This window comes from Monopterus albus, unplaced genomic scaffold, assembly GCF_001952655.1.
Source record: "Monopterus albus unplaced genomic scaffold, M_albus_1.0 scaffold4.1, whole genome shotgun sequence".
NCBI lineage: Eukaryota > Metazoa > Chordata > Actinopteri > Synbranchiformes > Synbranchidae > Monopterus > Monopterus albus.
This window is the reverse complement of record NW_018127884.1, coordinates 5,764,347-5,790,594: the sequence shown is the minus strand read 5'-3', so window position 1 is coordinate 5,790,594 and position 26,248 is coordinate 5,764,347. Positions and strand designations below refer to the sequence as shown.

At 38.3% G+C, this 26,248-nt stretch overlaps 3 protein-coding genes across 3 annotated transcripts in view; all 3 read left to right on the top strand.

Moving 5' to 3' along the window:
- The first annotated feature begins 1,910 nt into the window (after window positions 1–1,910).
- Window positions 1,911–14,330, top strand: vat1l (vesicle amine transport 1-like). The gene is made up of 9 exons (XM_020609176.1): window positions 1,911–2,361; window positions 2,859–2,988; window positions 3,199–3,414; window positions 3,793–3,935; window positions 5,967–6,070; window positions 7,163–7,218; window positions 7,362–7,556; window positions 10,989–11,072; window positions 11,865–14,330. The coding sequence occupies exons 1-9, from the start codon at window positions 2,147–2,149 to the stop codon at window positions 11,961–11,963; spliced, it is 1,242 nt and encodes a 413-aa protein (XP_020464832.1). The 5' UTR covers window positions 1,911–2,146; the 3' UTR covers window positions 11,964–14,330.
- Window positions 14,331–15,296: 966 nt separating this feature from the next.
- Window positions 15,297–16,478, top strand: clec3a (C-type lectin domain family 3, member A). The gene is made up of 2 exons (XM_020605070.1): window positions 15,297–15,390; window positions 16,080–16,478. Exons 1-2 carry the CDS (start codon window positions 15,372–15,374, stop codon window positions 16,475–16,477), a joined length of 417 nt encoding a protein of 138 aa, XP_020460726.1. The 5' UTR covers window positions 15,297–15,371; the 3' UTR covers window position 16,478.
- Window positions 16,479–17,555: 1,077 nt separating this feature from the next.
- Window positions 17,556–26,248, top strand: part of usp47 (ubiquitin specific peptidase 47) — an 18,958-nt gene continuing 10,265 nt past the window's right edge. Inside the window, 9 exon segments of the mRNA XM_020605085.1 lie at window positions 17,556–17,868; window positions 22,421–22,615; window positions 23,923–24,039; window positions 24,519–24,672; window positions 24,765–24,861; window positions 24,948–25,093; window positions 25,207–25,286; window positions 25,715–25,864; window positions 26,062–26,181. Coding sequence (XP_020460741.1) covers window positions 17,824–17,868; window positions 22,421–22,615; window positions 23,923–24,039; window positions 24,519–24,672; window positions 24,765–24,861; window positions 24,948–25,093; window positions 25,207–25,286; window positions 25,715–25,864; window positions 26,062–26,181 — 1,104 coding nt within the window. The 5' untranslated portion in view covers window positions 17,556–17,823.

Sequence of the window (26,248 nt, the reverse complement as noted above, 5' to 3'; positions counted from 1 at the left end):
TTAGTTAATAAAATATTTAGAGGATAAATCAACACATCCTCACATTTGAAAAGCTGCAACAATTTTACCTTTCTGCAAAAAAAGAAACCAGTTTATCCATTAATTAACTGATTCAGCTCCAAGCTTGTACATACTGTTGGGTAGTTTGGATCATATTTAATTATAAGCTTCATATGTTTTATATTAGGACCCCCAATCAGGAAAACAATGTAAAACTGAAAACGGTGATTTGTAAATCATCTATATAGTGTATTACATTCAAAACAATAAAGCAGCACACTTGATGTTATACCTCTTCAATCAAAACAAACACTTCAATTCTGATGCCTGCAACACATTCCAAAGAAGTTGGGGCAGTAAAGCTTTTACTACGGTGTGATGTTGCCGTTCCTTGTCACAACACCTAGAAGACGTTAGGGGCTGAGGACACCAAGTGATTGCGTCAGTTTTAACTGGCATTTATGTAACCAAGTATTATGGTGCCTGACACAGGTGTGCCAACGTAATCCTGAGCCCATGTGGTTATATCGCTTATAGAAGAGTGACGAATCTTGATGCAGTGGGTCTGAGGGATCGGAGAGCACGGTCATCTTGCTTAGGCTTGCGCCCTTTACGCACTAAAATCCGGGTTGGGGGCCTTTTGTAGGGTCACCACAGTAGTGTTACTGATGTTGGGGTAAGTAATGCTTTGTCACCTGCCCCACCCAGATTTAATCCTGCCAGTCCAGGAACTGGGCCTGTGACCTCCCAGTCACAAACTTATATTAGGACCCCCAATCAGGAAAACAATGTAAAACTGAAAACGGTGATTTGTAAATCATCTATATAGTGTATTACATTCAAAACAATAAAGCAGCACACTTGATGTTATACCTCTTCAATCAAAACAAACACTTCAATTCTGATGCCTGCAACACATTCCAAAGAAGTTGGGGCAGTAAAGCTTTTACTACGGTGTGATGTTGCCGTTCCTTGTCACAACACCTAGAAGACGTTAGGGGCTGAGGACACCAAGTGATTGCGTCAGTTTTAACTGGCATTTATGTAACCAAGTATTATGGTGCCTGACGCAGGTGTGCCAACGTAATCCTGAGCCCATGTGGTTATATCGCTTATAGAAGAGTGACGAATCTTGATGCAGTGGGTCTGAGGGATCGGAGAGCACGGTCATCTTGCTTAGGCTTGCGCCCTTTACGCACTAAAATCCCTCCAGATTGAATCTTATAATTATGTTATGCACCATAGAGAGTGACAGATCCAAATCTCTTCCTATTTTTCTTTGAGGAACATTGTTTTTAAACACTTCAATAATTTTCTCACACATATGTTGGCAAACTGGTGGTCCTCGGCCCATCTTTGCTCTTGGATGCCATTTTTGTACCAAGTCATGATCGCAGTCACCTGTCGACATCACCTGTTTCAAATGGAATCATCATTTCATTGTTTTACCTCATTACTGGCCCTGAAATGCAACTGTCCCAACTTTTTTTAGAATGTGTTGCAGCATCAGAATTGAAGTGTGTTTGTTTTGAACAAAGACTAAAATTGATGAGGCGTCACATAAAATCATGTGATGTATTGTTTTCAACGTAATACAGGACACAGGTGATTTACGCATCACTATTTTCAATTTTAATTTTGATTTTACCTACTGTCCCATTTTTTCTGATTTGAGATTGTAAAAAAGAAAAAAAAATAACCTGTAGCTAAACTAGCAGTAAAATAGTGGAGTAAAATCTACATAATTTCCTTCTGAAATATCGCAAAGTTGACATATAAAGTGGCATAAAATGAAAACACCCTTAAGTTCAGCATTTGACTAAAAGTAATTGTATGAGTTTCTTTATCAGACTTTAATATATAGATTTGTACGCACTTCACCAGCAGATGGTGCACATACTTCAGCCCTCACAGTTGAATTCTGTTCTAGATTCTTGAAATGGCAAACTTTACTCGGTTTCCCTGCGTCTTATATGAGTAAAAACGGGACCATTCGGGTCTCTAAATGTGCACGATCGATTACAAACTATAGACGGCAAGATTTCAGGCTCCTCTGTGAATAAGCATCCCTCCGTACAGCGCCTGTCTGCGCACAGGCTGCACAACACATCACTGTGAACCCGAGGAAGAGCAGCTGGTCTCCGACATGGCTAAAGAAGGAGCAGATATGACAGAGGAAACCGAGTGCATGATAGACCGAAATGTGGGGAAAGCAACAGAAAACGTAGAATCGTCTGGACATGCCAAAGAAATGCGAGCGGTGATGCTGGCAGGATTCGGAGGTCTTAACAAACTCAGGGTAACCAAGAAGGCAATGCCCGAGCCTCAGGATGGTGAAGTGAAGATCCGCGTTAAAGCATGGTAATTATGAGAATATCAGCAGGCAAATAGATTGTATATATCCTTAGGGCTTGTCATCTGACGCTATATTCCCAGTATTTTGCTTGGTGAATAACAGTTTATTGGAGAATTTCCTTTCCTGACGCTACAGGTCTTTTTTACTACGGGAGGTTGGCTGGCTGATCTGGGTCTAAGCAGCATTTTTCAAGCAGATTCAGTCATTTTAAATTACGAAATCTGTTTTTTAACCGCAGCATTGATTATCTCGCTTCGTTTCAGCTTTTACCTGAGTCATTACCAGTGCTGGCAAACTCGCAGTTTACAAAGATTGAAGTGGTTTCCATCTTATTTAATGGAGAATGTCTTTTGAATCTGGCCTTGTATTCACAGAGGAGTAGCCAGTGACTCACCACTGTCAGTCACTACATCTCTAAGCAGCTCAAATATTTCTATTAATGATTAAATTGCTGTTGCTGGACAGCAACAAACAGTAAGACTGGACTCATTCTTTGTTGCAGTGGCTTGAATTTCCTGGACCTGATGGTACGTCAGGGGACTATTGATAATCCTCCTAAACCTCCTCTTGTCCCTGGGTTTGAATGCTCTGGAATAGTAGAGTCACTGGGTGAAAACACAAAGGGATTTGAGGTTAGTGAAGTCCCAGGTTGTCACTGTGGCATTGTGTAACTAAATGTTGCCAGTTTCTGAGTCTTTATCAACAAAACTGGAGTTGTAAACAAAAGTGGATTCATGAGAAATGAGATAGAGAGTTAATCCATAGCTACTGTTTAAATCACTTGCTCCTTAGTGTCACATGATTGCTTCATCCTAATTATTCTGCTAACATGTCTCTTTCAGATAGGTGACAGAGTTATGGCTTTTGTGAATTACAATGCTTGGGCAGAGGTGGTTTGCACACCAGTGGATTTTGTCTACAAGATGCCGGATGAAATGACTTTTGCTGAGGCCGCAGCGTTCTCCCTGAACTTTGTGGCTGCATATATGATGCTCTTTGAGGTTGCCAATCTGCGGGAGGGGATGTCAGTGTTGGTCCACTCAGCAGGAGGTGGTGTAGTAAGTCAATTTTTTCTATAATTACTGCACAAACAAGCTTAGCTGTTTTTCATCAAATTCTCAATATAACTGACAGATTTACACCCACATATAGGCTGTTTTTTCTCTGTTGTTTATGTCACGGTGAAAAATGAAAATATACACTCTGTAAAAACTGTAAAACTGTAAAACTCCGTAAACATCCTCTATAGTGATTACAGTTTTCGAATGGCTGAAGTAATTACTGAAAAATGGTCAGTATTGTTGAGTTATAACTAAAATAACCGAAGGCATTATAACCATGAATACTTTTTTGTGTTTTGGTACATTTAGAATGAACCTCTGTGTTCTCATGCTGATAAATTGTTGCTACAGTTTGTTTTTTTTCCTTATTTTCAGGGTCAAGCTGTGGCTCAGCTGTGCTCCACTGTACCTAATGTCACTGTGTTTGGAATTGCTTCATGTTTCAAACACACAGCCATCAGAGACTCTGTGACTCACCTGTTTGACAGAAATGTTGATTATATACAAGAAGTCAGAAAGTAAGCGTGAAAGGTTTTTTGTACTATGGTTGATTTTAGGCTGATGGATCTGTGTTTACTTCCTCTTGAAGTAATTTGGAAACTTTAATTTGTTAATGGTTAAAATATGATTGAATTTGACAGGTTTGCTGTTGCGTGCTTTAAATGTGAACAAATATGATAGCATGGACCTCATTGAGTGGAGAGGGCTGTGTGAGGGTGCCGATATTACCTGTTGCCTTATTTGGTCTTCTGTGGTCACGGTACCCATGGCAACTCACAGCTCATCTCAGAGAGCAGCAGCACTGCGTAGGGCAGAGGTCTGCTCTGGCAATGTGGAACAAATGAGCCAATTAGAGCTGAGCATTGATACCCTACATGTTTCACTCACAATGCAGGACACTGTCAGCCAGTTTGCACTACAAAGAAAACACCCTGTAGCAAATGCTGCCTGAGATTTGATGCAAAATGCACAGGTTTACTGTAATAATGCTGTAAAGTTCTTTTTCTAGAGATGTCACAAAGCTTTTTATTATTTTATGAACTCCATCTTCACATGATCTCTGCCATTTCACAGAGTTTTAGTAGTAATTACCCATCATTTGGCGCTATACTGTTTAGTCATTAAACCATGGTACACCAATCAGCCATGACATTATGACCACCTGCCTAATCCTGCCTACACAGGAGTTGGGTCAGCTGTTGGTTGGCACTCGTGTCACTCTGAGGCTCACAGCCCCTCTTGTGTGAATCTCTTTCTTTCTGTAGTTATACTGTCAGGAAGAACAAGAATTTGTCTCTCATTTAGTGATAAAATTATGTTGTGGTCACGAGGACAATTTGGAGATCTTTTTTTTTGACAAATTCAACAGTAGGTGTGAGACCACCACTATAGCTGCTAAATGTTTCACTTAGAGAGCAGTGTTTCTCATTTTCGTGCCATTGTGATGAGATAATGTTCTTTACTTAACCTGTCAGTGGTCATAATATTATGGCTGATCGCTGTATGAAGTATGCTGTATAACTATATTCAGCTATCAGATCACATGGGGATTCTAATATATTTACATTGGCACCGATTGTTTCATGTGCTCTGTGAATATATCAGCAATAGTAGTGGATTAATGTGCCTTTCATCCCTCTGGCCCACACATTCTTCTCAGGATCAAAAGCAAAGTACAATTAAATTAGTGTTTTTACAAAAGGCAAAAACCATGGGAATCACAAGACTGCCAAGCCGTTTAGCCAGGCAGCTGTCCAGGGTCACAAGGCAGAAAGTAAGGAATTAAGGTCCCCTTGACAATAACATACCTTTCATTCTTTCAGAACCGTACCTCTAATGAGTCTCATTATGGCAAACCTTTTTGTCTGAATGATTCTCTGTGTGATAAGAACATAAACCTTTTGTAACATACAAAATGTATTATTGATGAGGAATAATGTGGGCATTGTAAAACATCAATAATCTCTTTATATGAGAAACTGTAGGCAGAGTGAATTGAAAAATGTGGGTTGCACTGTTTTCTTTAATCCTCCAGAGAATAAAAAACTCATTTTATGAATCCATGATTAGACAGAACCTGAAGCTGCTCCAGACTATGAATCACAGGCTGAATCCACTCACTGGCCACTTTATTAGGTACACCTGTACAGTTGTGTGCAATTCAAAACAACACTTCTGCCTTTACATCTGTGTTTATGAAGTCCAAACTTTGCATACAATTGTAAAGCGGCTGGTGAGTGTGTTTAGCACTTTTACATTTAGAGCACACCATCATAAACAAGGTAATACAGCCATATTACTGCCAATGTTTGACGTTGGCCTTGACAGATGATTTTTCAAGTTGGTTAGACAAAACAAGACATCAGAAGTCATTGTCTTGGGCTCTGAAAAACTGTTTTGAGCATATTCTCCAATTTTGTGGCATTTGATGGACCAAACAACAATCAAAAATGAAAATAATCATTACCTGCAGACTCAGGACTATACATTAGTAAGTGAGCTTATATAAATCTTATTTTAGAGGAGTCACTTTGTTTGTGATGTTTTAGGATTTCTCCGCAGGGAGTCGACATCTTGTTGGACTGTCTGTGTGGGGAGAACACAGGAAAAGGCCTGAGTCTCCTGAAGCCATTGGGAACATACATCCTCTATGGTGGGAACAATACTTGTGCTTTTGCTGTGTGTTAATGTAACCTTTGCCTTTGCATTTTGTACCTTGTAAGTTAAAATGACTAAATTTGCAGCATATTAGTGGCAATTTTAGCTGATTTGCTTAACTTTGAAGTTAATATTAGCATTTAAAGGAATAGTTTGACTTTTTGGGGAAAGCGCTTTTATGTTTTTATGCCAAGGGTTAGATGAGAAGACTGGTACCACACATATATCTGTCCAGTAAATATGTTTGAGACAGAGAGCTTAGCTTAGCATAGTTGCCTGATGACATAAAGATTTCAGGAAGTCACTTCTCCTAAATAGTCTGGCACATTTAAACCCTTAGTTCCATGAAATAATAAACCATGCATTATTAAGATTCAAACTGTTTATTTTGTGTAAAAATGAGACACATTTTTTAGCTAACTTTGGCTGCGCTTCTTATTTACTCCTGGCTGGGGCACCACTGCTGCACAGTGGTCACAATTAGACCACAATAGGCAACAATTTGTTATTGTTTTTCATTCTTCATTCATTAATACTGACAGGCATCACATTTCGACTTAGGAAGGGGTAGCACCAGGGGTGGCCAATCAGAACCAGGCTAGCTGTCTGCATTCTTAAACTAAGCATACTGTGTCCTGGTTGTAGTGTCATTTTTAACAGACAGACATGAGTGTGGTATTGATAATCTTATCTAAGTGTCAGTAAGAAACTGAAAAAGCCAGTTCCCGTTAATGTTGAACTGATCTCTTAAAGACAGACCTTGCATTTATGCAATGTGCTGGTAGCTGGACAGGGTGTGAAACAGCCCCTTGAATAAAACATACACTGATAGTCTGAAAATGAAATGTATTGTCCTTCACAGCTGCTATTGTTATCTCATCTTTGTTAATTACTTTAGGTCTTGAATTAATCAAGTAACAGCATTAGAAGGACTTTAATTTATTAATTTTATATGCCTGCACAGTTCTAAGGGTCTAAAGGTGCTAACTGTTCCCATCATGTTTCTTGACTGCCTATCACTAACCAGTCACTTTGGTCCATTCTTTTGCAAAACATAGAGCAATCCTTTTATTCTTGTCTTTTTCAGGCGCGTCACACATGGTAACCGGGGAAACAAAGAGTTTCTTCAGCTTTGCAAAATCTGTGAGTCAGAGACGCAGTCTGTCTACAAACTTTGAACGAAACTATACCCTGTTACTTCCCACTGAACTTTTAATTGAAATTGAAACACACACAAATAAGTCACTCAGGATGTACCTGTGTCTCTGTGGGGTTTTTTTCTCCAGTGGTGGCAGGTGGAGAAGGTGAACCCTATTAAACTATATGAGGAGAACAAAGTCATAGCTGGATTCTCGCTCCTGAACCTCCTCTTCAAACAGGGGAGATGTAGTCTTGTGAAATCAGTGATGGATAAACTCTTGTGTCTCTACGATCAAAAAAAGATCAAGCCAGTAGTGGACTCCCTGTGGGCGCTGGAGGAGGTAAGTGCCTGGGTTGATCAGAGTCTGTAAGAGAGTGTGGACAGTAATCAGATTCAACATGACAGTGGCAACATGAATGATTTAAGCAGAGATTTTATGCAGACATCTTGGACAGTATATGATCTGTTGTTTGTCATCGCTGCTTTCTGTGGGACTTTGTCATCTGTTCTTGAACGTTCTTCCACAGATGGTGGGTAGGTTGCTTCTTCCTGTTCCACAATAATTTCGCACCCACATAAAACTCAAGAGGCCATACGTCAATCACTTCACCCTTCAATTTCTACAAACCCTTTAGATCTCACTTAAAGTGTTTTTATCACATTTCTCTGGGAATCCTTTTACAGTAGATGCACACCTTTTCTAATCACAATATTTACAGTATTGGCTTTGTATCAGTTATGTACTGTAGCATTGTTAAGAATACACTGAAAACAAACAAAATGTAGTTACCTTATGTTGCTGCTGTTGCTGTTTGTATTGCATATGAAATCTCCACAGCACTTTTTCTCTTATGTCTTATTCTAGGTTGTTTCTTGAATTAGATTATTATTAAGTACCGAAAGCATTTTGAGTCAGATTACCTTCTTGCCAACAATAGCCACTTTTCACATATCCATCAACAAGTAGTAGTGTGATGTGTAATTACTTGTGAGCGTGGCCAGGACACAGCTGATGTGCAGCGTCTGTTGCAGTCCTCGGTATCTTATAATTCACTGTGTGCTTTCCAGCTGCTTTATGTCTGGTTTAGTCAGTCTTCTTTAACTTCTAAGACAGTGTCACATTTATCAGGTATTTATGTTCAGGTGAACATCACTAACTAGTAAACAAGGCCTAGAAAAGGAAGGGTTGCCTTTATAAGATGAGAAGGGACATTCTCGCAGAGTGTAGTGTCTCATTGGACCACAGCTGATGAGGTTAGGGCTAGACTGTCTCAGAGAGTTAGACATGTAGACAGAGATGTCACCTTTGAAACTTGACCAGATTTCTTCTTTGCTTTTAATGTTTGTATATTTTCAAGGACCTTCTGTGGGCCCTTATCTCTTCACGTACCTTTGTCTAATGGAAAAAATTTTAAATAGAATAGAACCAGGGTACTCTTTGCATAAACATGAACCACATGCAGAATATTGGTAACCTTTTTGACATCCCTACTTTGGCCAGATACTGGATTGATTAGTTTTATCACATTCAGAGTGGGAAAGGTTACATTGTCGTTGTTATTGGTTCATACATTTTGATGACATTGTGTGAAATCTAGCATAAATCAAGGCTCATCCTTGGCAGCAGGAAATTGCCCATAACTATAAGCCACAGTTGTAGAGTGAAAAAAGTAAAAATCACTCTGTTGATAATGACATTTTATCTTCATTTTTAGTGGCTAATTATGGCTTAAGGTACAGTTATGACCCAGTCTTCAGCATCAGATTTTACCTGAAAGCGATTTGTCTAACAGTTCTTCAGTGATATCAAAATGTATCTTAAACATCCTCTACCTTTACAAGTAAAATATTTGGAAATTGTTTCACACCAGTATTTAGGTAAAAGCAGAGGCAGTGCAGATAATACACGACAGGAAGCTGATTACAAGTTATTCTGAGCACTCTGTCTGCGCTCACAGAGAGAATATGTTGATGAAATGATTGCCTTCTTCAGATTTTCATTTCTCATGGGAAACCTCCCTCATCTTGGTGTCATTAAGCTTTGGCAGATTGCTCAGGCCATTCAGTGGAACCATCGGCCATGAAGAATCTCATTAACAGGGAGGCTGACATGGGAGATAGTGTCAGAGCACAGTCTGTCTCATTTGGAAGGAGAATTCAGAGGGCGTTAGTTTACATGTTGACCATGGCGACCTCTTTTTCTGGAATGAAAAGTTGGAGGATATGGGTGACTGGAACCGAATAACAAGAGGATTTCAGATTACCAACAGTTTCAGTGATGAAAATATACATTTTTCCCTATCACTTTTACTAGAAAATAAAAGTGAGCCTAATTATGGTATCTCATGGTGATTATAGTCACTCAAATACAAGTGGCACTTATCCCCACTCTTCTGCAAATTTGCTCCCTAGCAGTACAGTGCTAATTTTGCTCTTTGCTTGATTCCTTTTAACAACTGAATGCTTGTCATAAAATAGCTTCCAGGCAAAGAGGCACACTGTATTGTAATGAGAAAGCAAACTATGGCATCCTGATTAATGTTTTTGTGATGTGTAAAGAACAATTTATTAAGGCGGACAGGCTTTAATGAGCAGCACTGATGTTTCACTGTACATATTTGAGCTGCTAGTTAGGTTTGTTAGGCATAAAGAACTGTTTGTTGATCTTATGAGAACTATAAAATCCAGAAATTGTCTCATTTAAAGTTTGAGCCATTGTTGTGGGGTTTTCATAGCCAGTTTCCTCTCAGTGCCATTTAGAGCAGCCAACATGAGTTGGCAAATGTAGTTTTGTACAGCACACTATGGCTCCAGTCATCACATTATGGTTAGGTATTCATTATTTTTATGCAAATGCAAACAGTGCAGACTCCACTTTGACTCTACCAAGATGCAGTCACTGGGATGTTGGTGGCAAATTGAATCTTTTAAGCTGTGGTTTTGAAAAAAGTCATGAAAATGATTTGCCCCACCTCTCCTATTCCCCCACCACTCTGCTTGTAGCAATAAGATAGTAGTTGATTAACATATGGACCAAAACTTGATTTTCTCAAGCTGATAATTAACTGGTCACACAGCCTTGTACGATTCTGACAGCTTGTCTTACTCAGTTATGTCCACGTGGCAGTAACACTGGGATGAGGTTTGTTGATTTTGAATCAAATCTCAGCCAATAAAACATATTGTGGACAGACGTTTCCACAGGCGTCCTCTTGGCAGAAGCCCAGCATTCATTTTTGTGCAGATGGATCAAAAGGCCTACCTGCAGATCTTGTTTTTGTAGGCTGTGACATTGTTTAAAATTGTATAATAATATATGATATCCTCAGGCAAGCTGCATAAACATTCATTATCATTCATGCCATTTATTTGTTGTTAACTTTAGCCTGCCTAAAGCTGGTCAATCATGTCTCCTACACAAAACGCCACCTATATTATTCCTGCAGGTAAAATAAAGCAGTGTACTTGTGTGATTAATATAAGCCTTCTTGGATCACTATGGCAGTGATGTGTTCAGTCATTGCCCAGTAGGGTGAGGTTGGTCTCAGTAAAGTTCACTGAACACAGTGAAGAAAGAAGCAAAATGTATTATATGTTAAAATAAAATAACAAAAATTAAACATCTGTCTGTTTACACTTTCATTTGTGTTTCATTTTTCACTTACTGTGGTAAAAATAAGAGTTATTATTTTATGAGATTTCATTTGTCATATCACGTATGATGTCTATATCTTCAGCTTGATGGAATTTAATTATTGTTTTTTATTCTCAGGTAAAAGAGGCCATGCAGAGAATTCACGATAGAGGCAACATAGGAAAACTCATTCTCGATGTTGAAAAGTCTCCCACCCCTCTGGTAACAATTGAATTTGTTTCTTTTCCTTCTTACTTACAGGAATGGACTTATCTGAAAGGGTACATCAACAGACATGGTTGTGAAGTAGCTGGATCTTGATGTTTAGAGTTTTCTTTTATGATAACTGTTGAAAACGTTTGTCATTTTTAGACAAGCCAATGGAATAGGACTTTACATCTTTTACAGTAAGAGTGGATGATGAATTGATTTCAGGGTAACTAATGTAACTTGGCTGTCTGTGTACCATCATGTACTGTAATATAAAAATAGAAACACACAAAATTTATTTATAAATTGAACAGGACACACACACACTTTATACACTTAAAATGTCACAATCAACACATGAAAGTATCATTTACAGGTAGTTTCCAGCTTGCTTTATTTTGTACAATATTATTATTATCAGCATGACCAGATGAGATAAAAAAAAACTCTTTCAGCAGGTTTTTCATAGATTAAGAAATGGTATTTGTTGATCAAAAGTTACATTTTACATTTCTGATGCCTACTGCACATTTTCAGGTCAGGCCAGGGTCATATGGAGGCAGTGAGTAGGACTTCCTCCTGTTTTTATAGCAGTCGTTTCCATGGTGATCCCAACATAAACCTAATAAAACTACAAGATGTGTAGACACGCTGATACCGAAAGCATAGGCTATATACAGCTAAGGGCCCTTTTACCCATTTACTGAACCACTTAATGTCAGCTTGTATGCTCACCCGTGTCTTTCTGTATGCGTAGCTCAATATACAGTTAATAACAGCTGAAGAAAAAAATGTTATCACTAGATGGCCAGCGACAGTACGGAGACCAGTGAAGCAGGAGAAGAAGAAGAAGAGCCCGAGGGAGACAATGACAGCAAGGAGCGAATGCCTTTCATCCATTAAACCCAACACACCTTGCTATGACTTGCCTAGAGACTGGAGAGGCTGCGCATGCACAGCAGAAGAACACATCCACACACAAGTGTTGTGCAGTATGTGTATGCATGTGCTGTAAGCATGAATGTACAGTGTGTATGTAGACTACATGTTTGTGCCTCTTGTTGATTACCTATTGTTTGTCAGTTAAATGGTCAAGCTTCATTTTTGGTTAAATGAGGACTTACTGTACAATATGTTTGTCACACAGGCAAGAAGTGCGAGAGCATTTCTCCAAACAGTATTATTACATTCTTTAATGTTTTATGAAGAAATGTTATGCTAGGCTTAATGTGTATATGTTTGTGTCCATTTTACAGTTAATTACATTTACCACTAGTTTATTGAATTGAGTAAGCATTTAAATTTGCTAACTTGCGATTATCACTTTAAGATTAGTACCCTTATAAATAGATTTGTTGAAGCACATATGTGTCCACAAGGAAAAAAAGTGTAGTTTAATTCACACCTGTCCTCAGCGATGACAGCTGTGAAATGAGACCAAACAATAGACTTAAGCTTGAGAAAATGACCCCAGCGTTTTGATGCAGCTGGCCAAGATAGTGCATCACTCTCTCATGTTACTATGGTAATGTTTAAGCCAGGAGAAGTAGACATTTGTAATATTATGAAATCACCAGTGCCTTTGAGCTGCAATCGAGGGTTTGATACTTGAAATGCCTTCCTCATGTCAAGTTCACATTGAACATACTAACAAAAAAGGAATGTGTATATGGATGCATAAACTATTTTTAAAATTCTTCCTCACCTGATCAGATCATGTGTAGAAAGGTGAGTCTGTGGTGCCACTAGAGTTTATTCAGTAAGTTAATGGATTGAGAACATATTTTCCCACTAAACTACATATTCAGAACTTTTCTCTAAAATCTGTATAACATAGGGCATCATACTGTACACACCTTAAAGGGTTATGTGTATCTTAAGATAAAAAAATGCACATTTGTAAATACTGGGGTAAAACAGAAATCTGAATTTCAAAACATGAAATGTATATGTTTCAAAATCTTGCTGAATATATGTAAAAACAAAAAGTAAATCATGAAACAGACAGTCAGACCGCTTTGCTGTTGGACCAAAGTTGTTCACATGTTGGTGCCTCACAACAAAAAGTGTCATAAGTCTCCAAGATAAATTACCTTTACAGTGAGCTGGTGTATAAAGACAGAGCAAGTTAGTTTTGAGCAACACTGTGTATTACTTTATATATGATGCCTTCGACTTAATGCCGCATCTGCGAGAAGCTGAGAAGGAACAAAGGTTTTCTACACACTCACATTGACATATTCAGGTGACTGATCTCATTGAATTTTAATTTAGCAAAATAAAAACAATGCATTGTATTTTGTTTTCACTTTTTATTTGGCCTTGCTTATTCACTCATCTGAATTATTTATTACTTTGCAAAGTGAACATGAAAAAGTATTTTCTCAATTATAGAACAATAAAATAAAGTCAATATTTTGGAATCCTTCCATTTTAATGAAGTAAAAAGTATATCAACTTATCCACAACAAAACTAACAGTAGTAAATGTTTCATGCTTTAAAGGTGATTGATAGATAGCAGAGAGACTGTGTTAATGAGTGTATTACAGTAAAGTGATGAATCATTTAGAAACTGATTTCTAGACTTGGAAATAACAGCAATGACGAACTGAAAAAAACCTTAGAAAAAATCAACTGGACTTAGATTTCTAGAAATGTTTTCTAGAAATCTAAGTCCAGGTTTTTTCAGTTCACTATGATCTGGATGACTGAGAATCTGCACAGACAACAGTAATGACATGTAGACACTGAAAATGCATCTCAGTTTTGATGTCAGGCTTGTTTGTGTGTGTGTGTGTGTGTGTGAGAGAGAGAGAGAGAGAGAGTGCATGTTTTAAAGTATGCATACGTGTGTGTGCCCGCCCTTGGTATTACTGATATTGTGGGAATTTGGCCTTCCTCATGGGGATCAGAGGCTGATCCCCAACATGTAATCCATTGAATTTTAGGGTGACAACATGGTTTAAGGTTAGATGTTAGGGTTAAAATTAGGCATTAGAGTTAGGGTTAAGTAAGTAGTGGTTATATTTAAGGTTAGGAAAATCTCTAGGAAATGAATGTAAGACCATGTAAAGTCCCCACAACAAATGAAAACACAGTTTGTGTGTGTGTTCATGTAGCCTAAAAACCTCATCTTTAAAGAAGTGTTTAGTATTATAATCTGTTCACAAAATTCCTTGTAAACGGGTTTACCTGTGGACATAACATTGTTGTCACGTTATTGTGTACCTTCTTTGAGTACAGCTCTCTTTACTTGAATAAATGTATGTGCAAAGTATTGTGCTTTCTCTTATTTCAATGCCTTGAAATTTACCACACTTTAATCTAGAAAATATTTTACTTATGTGGAATATGTATTGTTTAGTACAGCCCTAAATGAAAGATCATGTTCAGAATGTGAAAAGTATGAAACGGGAAAACGCCAAAGTTGAGCTGGTTTTGCTATATTAAGCCCACTCCTCCCAACTGTATACAACATCTTACTCTAAAAATAACTTTGCCTCCACCTTGACGTCCCTGGGTCTAACAGCAGTTTTATTTTTAAGGCTTACAAGTGGAGGTTTATGTGATTGAAACAACATTGACAGTGTACAGGAGGCAGCAACATTTACTCAGTTACTACTTAGTGTATCTTCACTGTTTTCAATAATGTTAGCACCAAGGTTTAACATTATGTTTTACTTGCCAAAAAATGACTTTGCATGTCCAAAACTGATAGAATGAAGTACACTGTAATAGTGAAGTGTCAATGAATTTCCAGTTTGTTTGTGGAATGAAAGGGAATACTGCTTAGTGCCCCTTGTCCCAAGTAAATATTTATCAAAAACAGACACAAGGAAATCATTATTTTCCATTCCACCCTTATACCTCCCTCACCTCCTCATGATGTCTGGACAAAAGCAAACAGATTTGGAGCCAATGCACCAGAGAGACATACAGAGGGTCAGTATATATTGAGCTGCCCACAGTGCTTTTGCTTCCTTTCACAGCAGTATAGGGTTTGCCACTGTGTCCTGCCCTGTAGAATCCAACAGACCCAGACATGGCACGTCTGCCCCTAGTTGTCTTCCTTGTCCTTTGTTTGTCTTTGCTCCACTTCAGCTCCAGCCATCCATCTCGGACCAGGAAGGCTGTGTCACCTCATCAGTCTGGAGGTAACTATACACATCAACGGCTCAATAATAAATGCTCTGTATCCATGTTTATCTGGCCTGTCCTCCTTGCCCCTTCTTTGAGGTGCAGCTGCAGAGGAAGATGATGTGAAGTCCCAGCTTGAGAAGTTGTGGCAAGAGGTGAATTCATTGAAAGAGATGCAAGCGTTGCAAACAGGTACTGCTTTCAATAAATAAATGTAGAGGAGATGACAATAGATTGGTTAATTAGACTCATAAGCATCACTGTACACAATCTTTCAAAACAGGTAAATAAGTAAACTTATGGGGCAGTATTTGTTAATATCCTTATGGTGATTTTAGTTGTATTGCAAATATAAAAAAACATGACTCTTGGCTTTTCTCAATGATGCTGGACATTTCTAAGAAATAACTGGGAAGGAGATAACAATCATGTTAGCTAGAATGTCTTGGTGTGCTGACTCACCAACAGATGGCAGCATCATTCCTATCAGTCGTTAAAATGTAATGCTATTTTTAGAAAATGTATAAACATCTAAATTAGTTTTAAGAAAAATTTTGTGTATTTTTTACATTAGTTTTTTCTTTTGTCTCTTTTTATAATACTTATTTGATCATCTAAAAATACTATAAATGTAGCCAATTTATCTATTATTTTTATTTTTTATTAAGCTCACATTTTTCTTTCTTGGTTTATTTATTAGCCATGGTTCACACTGTGAATTCCTACCATTAATTCTACAATATGGATGCATGAACTGCCACCAATTTTGTGAGGGGAAAAGTCATTATTATTTTCCTGCAGAAATTAAATATTGCAGTTGTTCTAAACTATTTACATTACAATTTATTTCATTTCATTCATGAAGTTTTTTGTGTCTTCAGTCTGTCTCCGTGGCATCAAAGCTCACAGGAAGTGTTATCTTATAATTGAGGAGCCCAGACATTACCATGAAGCAAATGAGGACTGCATCGCACAAGGGGGAACTCTTGCAACACCACGAGACATGACGGAAAACGATGAACTGAGAGACTATGCAAAGAGGAGTGCTCCAGGATCCAAGGACTTCTGGATTGGTGTGGCAGACATAGTGAAAGAAGGCCTGTATGTCGATGTCAACAGTCTGCCAGTCAGCTACTTCAACTGGGACCGCTCCAAGAAGCAGCCCACAGGAACGAAGAGGGAGAGTTGTGTTGCTCTTTCAGTGGCCACACGAGGAAAGTGGTATGATGAGGTGTGTCGCAGCCTGAAAAAGTACATCTGTGAATATGTCATTCCTTAAGATGGTGCAAAACTGTCTTATCAAATTTCTGCCAAATCGGAAAAAAATGTAAAAATGACTTGTTATTGGCCATGTATTTTAAAATTTGTTTTATTAAAATGTATGTATTAACACTAGTGAGCAATCTATTTAATACATAAAGCCACATTATAATAAAATACATTTGACTACATAATGTAAACTTTATACAGTTCTAACTGGTGACTTTTTCATCTTGTTTGTATGAACAAAATGACACCATTATTTTCACCATTGTTTTTCTGGATTTTCTTTTCTAATTTCTTTGTGCCTTAACTGCAGGGCTAACACTCAAAGAACACCATGAAAACTATATGCAATCTGGAGTCTAGACTTGTCTTTGGAATATGGGGATAACCCTGGATCAACAAAAATAAATTTAAAAAAAACTAAGAAAGAATGTGCAAATATGCAAAAGGGACTGCTATCAAACCTTGACCCACTGAGGCTTTGGGGCCCTTGAAGAGTTGTGTACTCTATTCATTTGCTAGCATTTCCTACAGTAGCATGCATGTCAGTTTTCTTTCATCCCTTCTGCAGCCATGCATTCAAGGATTATTATGAGCCAAGTTGTACCAAAGACTAATGGGCCCCTTTCCATCTTTTACACTTTGATACAAAAAAGAATAAAGTTCAATTATTAAAGTATGAAGCAGTTCTAATTTTTTAAACCAGAAGATGTTAATGCATTGTTAAAACTGAAAACATTGCCAGACTGACCCACAAACTAAACTATTTATGCTTTTCTGTGTGTTGCTGTCACCTCTGTACTTTAAAAAAACAGTGACAACCCACTGACACTGACCGACGTCATCCTTTTAAATAGAATTTTACTTTAATTAAGAGAAAATATAACATAGGCAACAATAAACCACAGATATCCATAACAATAGTTAATAAGAAACTGAATACAAAACATTGCAATTTTATACCCAAATGACATCTAGGGAAAACAAACAAACAAAATATAAAGTACATAAACTAATTAAACTAAAATGAAATAGACAAAAATAAAGTTCTGACCGACGTCATTCTGTCCGCACGTCTGTATGGATTATGACGACAGAGCTTCCCGACTGAAGTCTCGCGGAGTAAAACACCGGCCATTTTTCTCCATTTATAGCAGGAGACACTTTGCGCTTCGGAAGTGTATCCGAGAGTGTTGCGATCACTTTTGAAAGCCTATAAGTTTTCGCAAGTTTAATTTTATTATCCAAGCATCCAGACTTACAACAAACCGAACACACACCATGTCTGTGTTTACCGCTTCAAAGTTTTTTCACTGACATTCCTTGTCCGGATAGATGCTTGTCTAAACTATCGCACAAATGGAAATGGTGCCTAGCGAGGAGAACCAGTTCGTACCAAAAGAGGTGAGGTTATTACGGACCTAGTCCAGGTCGGAGGATCAACCTCTGGGCATTAGCTGTCATTCTTGCAGACCATGCACACAAATAATGGCAAAACTTTTGCACCAGTTGGTGAATTTGCGATCTTGATCTATCATTGAGAAGCTAACTCTCATCGGCTAACAGTTAGCTAAACATGACTTGGACGGCCTATCATGACATGGCTAACTAACGTCAGAGCTAGCATCAGTTAGCAACAAGCTTCACTCAAAGTGAGTTTATGTAAGTAGCTAATGCTTTGACAGAATTATCATTAAATTATCGAACGTTAGTTTTTGAATTGGGCTTTCTGATGATTACAAACTTTAAATGTTGGGGTGGACATAATGTCAAACCCCTGAACCAATAAGGCATTTGTCAACATTATTTTGCTAACTTGTATTGTATTTATTAGCCAGCTAGCAGAATTTGGCTAGCTTGTTTTGTTAACCTCTTAGGTCTGGTTAATGGCAATGAGTGTAGCTAATGTAGATGTTTTTCAAATCGCTAATCCAAATGTAACATCAATGGAAATGACTGGCAGTGTTGATGCAACGCGGACCCCTAACGCTAGTGTTACAAATACAGTAAACATACTTTGACCCATTCTTTTCTATTTGTTCTGAATGAAACTTGTATCTTTACTGTAAATGTTAACGTTAGCTTGTGAGATTTGCCGGAATAACACGACACTGAAATTAACGCAAATGCTAGCTAACATGATGCAGGTGTGTGCAACAACACGTTGGCGTTATTTGAGTCCCCGTAATGATATCGTAGACATGTTCGCCCTTCAAATTTAGACATCCTTGACGGACTCTGCTGTCATGACAAGTTACTTAGCCTCTGCTTGTGTATTGCGCTAAGTTAGCCTTGGTATGGCTAATGTTATCGCGCAGTATGCTACATAAACAGTCCATTGATCTAACGTTACTATGCTTATTGTAGGTTACCATATGATGGTAACAGTTAGTTGGTAAACAGCGTTTTTAATATAAACGTCTTAGAGGGTCTTGTTTCCATCCTTATGTTATTTTAAACCTAAAATTACTTATATAGTGTTACTACAAGCTATGAGGACAAGTATATAATTATGGGTGTTTTAGCACTTTGGGATTTACGTCTGCGGCAGTGTCATATGTCAAGCATAGGACGTCACTTGTTTATACTGTTTAGACTGGTGGGGAAATTGGATTTGCTGATGCAGTCATGCTGCACTGCACACTTTATTTTATAGTAATATTGTAGTAGTTAGCTAAACAGCTTATTAATGGATTATAATGGATATAATTAATCTCTGCGGGACAACCCTTTATTTTTAATAAAGAGAAAGCCCTGCATTTGTTGGGACTACGAGGAAATTTGTTTGTATTGCCTGTTTTATTTGTTTGTTTATTTGGCTGTTGACTTTCAGCGCTAACACACCAACGTCCCATTCTGTTGTTTGAAACTGAAGTTTTATGTTGCCTTTTTAATGGTGATTTGCCTGTGGTTAGTTGTTTTCCCCTAGTAAATAATTAAATCAGACATATGTCAAACTGTCCTTTAAGTGCTGTTGACATGCTAGTAGGAAAGGAACACAAAACCCAGTCAACATCACTTTCCACTACTTTAGTTTTGTCGTTGAAGTTAGTGGTGAGGTTACAAGTTATTGACTAATGTTGTGGAACAAGCTCAAGTGAAGGTAGAGAAGTGTAGCTAACTTCAGCTACATTTGGCATTGATACATCTGTGAGAAGAGAGACCCAGTTAATAACACTGCAACCCTGTGACTTTTAAGATAAGTGGCTACTGAATGGCTTTGTGTTTATGATGGTTTTGCTGTGTAGATTCAAGATAACAAAACATCCTTTCCTAGTTGTTGACATACTGTATGTAAATACATGCTTAGGCTCCATTTACATTCCATCCACCTTGGGTGCATTTTGCATTCTGCATTTTGTTATTCAGAAAAGGCAGTAATAGTTAATCAACCAATTTTGCCAGTTAAAGTTTTTCACAAAAACAATTGCACCGTGTGCTACATTAATGTGACAAAATATGCTCACAACAGCTTGTTATTCTGTTATAGCACTATGTTTGAAAAAAGTTAAAGATGAATATTTTCACTTGCGTTGCATATTGGTCTCTTTTGCTTGTACGAGTCACAACAAGCCAGGGAAGATGTGGTGTTTGCCCCCACAAGTAAAATGGATTTTGTTGCAACCACTGGGCTTCCCAGAGTTGTAGTTTAAATGTTATAGGGGCTTTGCCTCATAGCAGAAAGCTGACACCACATTGTTCCACTTGCTTTGTGTTTGACTTTGTCAGTATAGCTTTTTTTAAGTGAAAGCTAAAATAGACATTTTGTAGACCTGCATAAAACCCATTTAAATTTTACTCTTGGTTTCCCTTTCATTGCAAGGTCACTGCTCTCTAGGCAAATCAGAAATTTGAGGTAGCTCATTTATTTTGTTAGCATTACATATGGCAACCAAATGTTTACTTACACTGCTGTCAACAACGAATGCTGCTGTAGATTTATAAGCCACTGTCAGTACTTGCCAAAACCATTTTTAGATGCAGTAGTCCATCCAAATCAATTTCTGATTACTTGCCAAAGTGTCAGGTTTAGTTGACAAATGTGGAGTCTAGATTAAATTTTATTTGAATTAAAGTATTGGCTATTTTAATATCACTGTCTGCATCTGTTTTAGATTTTTGTGTGCATATCATGCAGCTGTAGTTACATTGCATTCTATTAATAGATGTTCACGGATACTGACATTTCACAGGATATCGGTCATTATTATGTTATTTATTTTTTGCCATCACTGAGCTGTTTACAGTCAGAAATGTGAAGAAATACTGCCTGTGCTTTGCAGTACCTGTGTCTTCATGTCAGTGCCTTGTGATTATATCCACTTTAAAAATAACTTAATCCCATAATAGTCGTGTGATGTCAGCTGCAGCTTCTTAATAGGACCTGTCAGCCACAAACCTCACAAAGAGGTTGCAAAAACAGGAATAACTTGAATATATCCCTGTAATTATAACCCAGTATACAGCCAAGAGGTTGATTTACCAGCCAAACAGTGGTATTGTTACATGTAATCCTGCAAGTCTGCTTCATGTATTCTCAATGTGGCTAATGAAGTTTACATGGTTTACAGGTTATTTTCCTTTTGTGCGTGTTTTAAGTTGTTCTTCACCCCAGCTATTTCCACATATTACTAGGGTGTGTTTTGGAGTTGCAGACAAAGTATTTTTGATGAGATGAAGAGGCTTTCTCAGGTAGACGTGTGGTGTGGGTGAGAGCACTCACAATAACGCATGTTGCTGTATTAAATAAATGCATGACACAGTACCGTGATGACTGTCATACATGGGCAGTAAGGCACATTTTTCAGCTAGGAGTCAGCTTTGCATACATTGAAGTACCACCTTTATTTTAGTGCATGGGTCTTGCACGACCAGCAGAAGAAAAATGTATTGACTGCTACTGACATACTGGAACTTTTGTTCAATGAAATTTCTGGCCATATTATGCTGTTTTTCTATTGAAGCTAGTGCATCACCTTAAATTTTGTCAAAACAAACTCTTCCTAAATAAAACACAGTGTATAATTAACAAAATAAACATTTAAATTGGGCAGTGCCTGAAATATAATTAACAAAATAAACATTTAAATTGGGCAGTGCCTGGAAAAAAGATAAAGAATCTCATTACCGGTAATTGATAAGGATTGACATGTTTTGTGCATGCTGGCTACATCAGTGCTTGCTGAGTGAGGTTTTTTGCTTTTTTTTTTGACATTAGCTTTCACTCTGGAAATCATTGGTTCCTGGATGTCACCACCACATTTTATTGTTTAGAATTTCATTTGTCTTTCATTGACATGGAAAATCAGTAAAAACACCATTTGGTCATTTATCGAGATAATATCAAGCTATAACAATAAGTAGTAACAGTTACACAGTAGCTGCTTATTTGCATCTAATAACAAAATTTTATTTCAAGGAGGTTTCTTCAGGTTTCTTTTTTTTTGGGATGACAGTTATGAGACTGTGTTGTTTGTATGGATTCTAAAATGAGGATTGTGGTTTGATATCTTATTTTGAGAAATAGACATTTTTTTTTGCAAGTGCCTTTTTAGAAATTGAAATAAAATTTGAAACTTTCGTCCAAGACAAAGTACAGATATTTTATTTTTGCATTTATTTTGTTTTTGTTTTTTTTTCCTTTTGGTCTGACATATTTTATTTGGTGCCAAAAATATATTTGGTTTGATATCCAACTGTATTTCTTTAGAAATTTATCTTATTTTGTAAATAGTCATACAGTGTGCGTACTGGTGCATGAGGTGAACTGGTATTTTTCCTTTTCTGTACTGGCATGATTGTGACATTTGCTGCTAAGCCGTACATATTTTTTAACCATTTTATTCTAATGCTCAGCCTGTCACCTGCATATGGTGCAATATAACACCTAAAATACACATTGAAAATGTAGCCAATGCATTGTGCTAAATTTTTCCCCGTTTTCCTTGATTTTCAGATCCAAAATGCAGCTGAGGAGCCGAGAGTGCTGTGCATAATCCAGGACACCACCAGTGCAAAGACAGTCAATGAGAGGCTGACTCTGAACCTGCCTGCTTCCACGACCCTCTCCAAACTTTTTGAAGATGTTGCCCACAAAGCAGGATATGTAAATGGGACTTTTGATCTCGCCTGGGGAAATACACCGGACATGGTTAGGACACTACTAAATTTACACATTCACTTTTGTTTGTGCCAGCATATGATAGGAATAGTTTCCCACATACATTTACCCAGCTCTCAGTGTAATTATGTATCTCATCTTAAGTTCTGTGATTGTTCTGTCAAATCAAAATGTTACGTCTAGGTAAAAGTTCCTTTTCAGGATTTCAGCATGATGCTGAGGTGGCACTTAATGGGTTGTGGATCAGGTATGGCCTGCAAAAAGGTGTTTTGTAGTTTGACTGCATGTTTAAAAAATGTGAGGTTTGCAGTCGGTAGAATTGATGTGGCACTAATCAACATTTTTAGATTAAAAATGGCTCAAATAGCTATATGTAATTTGATAGGGGTTGTTCATAGTGATTGACTCCCTGATAACTGTCACACAACTCTAGGGTTGGGTGGTGGTCATCTGTGTGTTTTCATATCATCATTTTATCAATACCAGTGATTACCAATAAACAATCTGATCACTTCTGCCAGGGGAACTGAAGTATGGGCGTGGGATGTCAGGAAACTTTCGCTCTTGTGGGGTATTTTAAATACAGCCAATTGCATAGCACAGCTGCTGTCATTACCCTGTATTTTGTGTCGGGAGGTTTTGCCATTCCATCTTTCTCTGCTACAAAGCAATGTGTATGAATGGTGAGAGCACACTTTTTTGGCTTTTTGCTTTTATTTGACAGTGGAGATTAAGATAGGATATGTGGGGGTTATAAGAGAGAGGGATATGACATGCAGCAAAGGGCAGTAGCTGGAGTCAAACAATAAATGTTGTGGATATGTGGCACACACAGTAACCATTTGGCTGTAAGGGCACTTATATTTTTGCGCAGAAATCTAGAATGAATCTATTCTCTTACTTCTGACTTAATTTTGTTTTCTGTTGTCAGTTTGTGTACATAATACTCCCTTTTCTTACATGAGCCCAGGCTAATCCTGCTGCTGACCCAGGCCAAAATCCAGGTGCCATGTCTGTTGTTATCTCACTGAATAAGTCAGTGGATTAAGCTACTGCTGGTTTCCACTGCAGCACTTTGCTGGCTCTTCCTCAGCTTGCGCAGGAGAAAAACAGCTACGTAGCATTGTTCACATGTTGACTTCAAGCTACTTCCCTTGTTCACATCAATACAGGGAATTTGCTGAAAATGGATTCAGTAGGGGTTTAAGTTTTTGTGTGAGTTTATGAGGTTTGTAAACTACTTATTTTGAATGTTTGCTGCCATTGTTTGTTTTTCTGCAGCTTGTTGACCTGAATAAGAAGGGTTCTTTATGTGATTTCACTCTGCGTCCCTCTAGGCACCACTGGACTATAACAGTGAGACATCCCTCTCAGATTCTGGATTTGAACCTGGTGGTAAGAGGAATTTCCTCCAAATTACAGACAAAGATGGAGAGCAACCGCAGATTGTGTCGGTGAGTGGTGCAGGATTAACTAGATGAGTTCCTTTTATTTCTTAAGTGATATCCAGGCTCAAACGGAATCTGCACCTGCAGAATTACACCACCACCTCCACAGATTTTGAAAAGAGAGTAGAAACTCACAGTATGTAACAGTTGTGTGATTTTGTGAATGCTTTTGGCATTTTACTAGTCAAGGATCTGACATTCACATCTACTTCATACCTTGATTTTCTGGTTGCACATACTGTATCTGTCTAGTGCTTCTTTTTCTCATACCCAACAATCTGTGACACTCCTCGTGTCAACCTTCTAGGGCTGTTCCCCTCAGTAGCCTATGTGAACAACCCAGGTTAATGTTTGTTAACAAAGATATTAATGTCTCCTGACAAGATTGTCTGAAACCGTGCACCATTATCTCTACTCCACTATCTGGTTTTGGAAACTATAGATATTTTATCAAAATGTTCCTCTCTGTCTGTTTATATCTGCAGGATGAGTCAGGAACTGCAGATAGCAGTGGACTGGATGACAGTTCTCAGGAGCGCTTTATTGGGCCTCTACCGAGGGACGGCACAGCATGGTGCAGTGGTGACTGCAGCAGTCCATCTTACTCCTACTCGTCCATCCTCAACAAATCTGAGACAGGTGAGGTTTGGTCGCCTGTTGAATATGTGCCATCAGTTCATCTGTCTAACCACAGCTGACTTCTTACTTCTTGTCTCTTGTCATTACTGTAGGCTATGTGGGCTTGGTCAACCAAGCTATGACCTGTTATTTGAACAGTCTTCTACAAACGCTGTACATGACCCCAGAGTTCAGAAATGCACTCTATAAGTAAGGATCTACATGCAGACGTCTTTGAGAATTTTCACTTTTGATGTAAATCTTAAAAATCTTTTATAATTTGTGTCTAATTTCAGCTGGGAGTTTGAGGAGTCAGAGGAGGATCCAGTCACCAGCATCCCTTACCAGCTGCAAAGACTGTTCGTCCTGCTGCAGACTAGTAAGAAACGGGCAATTGAGACCACTGATGTGACCCGGAGTTTTGGGTGGGACAGCAGCGAGGGTGAGCATTTGTGTTCCCCTGTCACTAGACTCACATGGATTGTCTGTATCTGACCGTGTGCCTCTTTTTTTGTAATCTTAATTACAGTTTTTGTGTGGTGTTTTTTTTTTTAGCTTGGCAACAGCATGACATCCAGGAGCTGTGCAGGGTCATGTTTGATGCCCTGGAGCAAAAATGGAAGCAGACAGAGCAGGTAGGATAAAGCAAGATGTTTTCCTGGATTTCTGACAATAAAAATTCAGTAGCCAGTCTCTGCTCCCTCCACGATAGGGGAAAAAAAAAAAAAAAAGATCTACTGTGGGAAAAATGAAGTGGCCTAGTAAGCCCCAGGGTTAGCAATGTCTTATTGTAGGAGTGACTTGCAAACACGTAGTTGTGTGTGTGTGTGTGTGTGTGTGTGTGTGTGTGTGTGTATATACAGCTGTGTGGTCAGTACACATGAACTCCTGATTAAGGCAAAATGAATTCATGTGATTGAGCCCTGTAAAAATAACATACAACTACGACAGATTAATTTCTTTTCAGAATTTTCAGTGTAGCTGTTTGCCATTACAGTAGTGAGAAACATTAAAAAAGTAAACTGGCTGAGGAGGACTGACTTTCATGCCTCCTGATCCTCAGGCTGACCTGATCAACCAGCTGTACCAGGGAAAACTTAAGGATTATGTTCGTTGTCTGGAGTGTGGCTATGAGAGCTGGAGGATTGATACTTACTTGGACATCCCTCTGGTGATCAGACCTTTCGGAGCCAGCCAGGCCTACGGCAGCGTGGTGTGTTTCTCTCCACATTTCATTCCTTTAACTTTTAAACACATTGGCAGCAAAGACTCTACCAGCGCTTAACACTCATTCATTAAAGACTGTCTTGAATTCAGTACTCGCAGCTCATTTTACTGCAGCTTGTGACCATTTAGACCATTTAGACCTTTTATCTATCTGGATCTGAAAATATAATTTTGCTGCCTTAGGAGGAGGCTTTGCAGGCATTCATCCAACCAGAAACTCTGGATGGGCCCAACCAGTACTTCTGTGAACGCTGCAAAAAGAAATGTGATGCTCGGAAGGTGAGCATACTGAAACTGTGACATGAGAGTCACGTTCACAGAATACAGTGTTCTGCTGTTGACCTTGATTCTTTGATAAATGTTTCTCTGA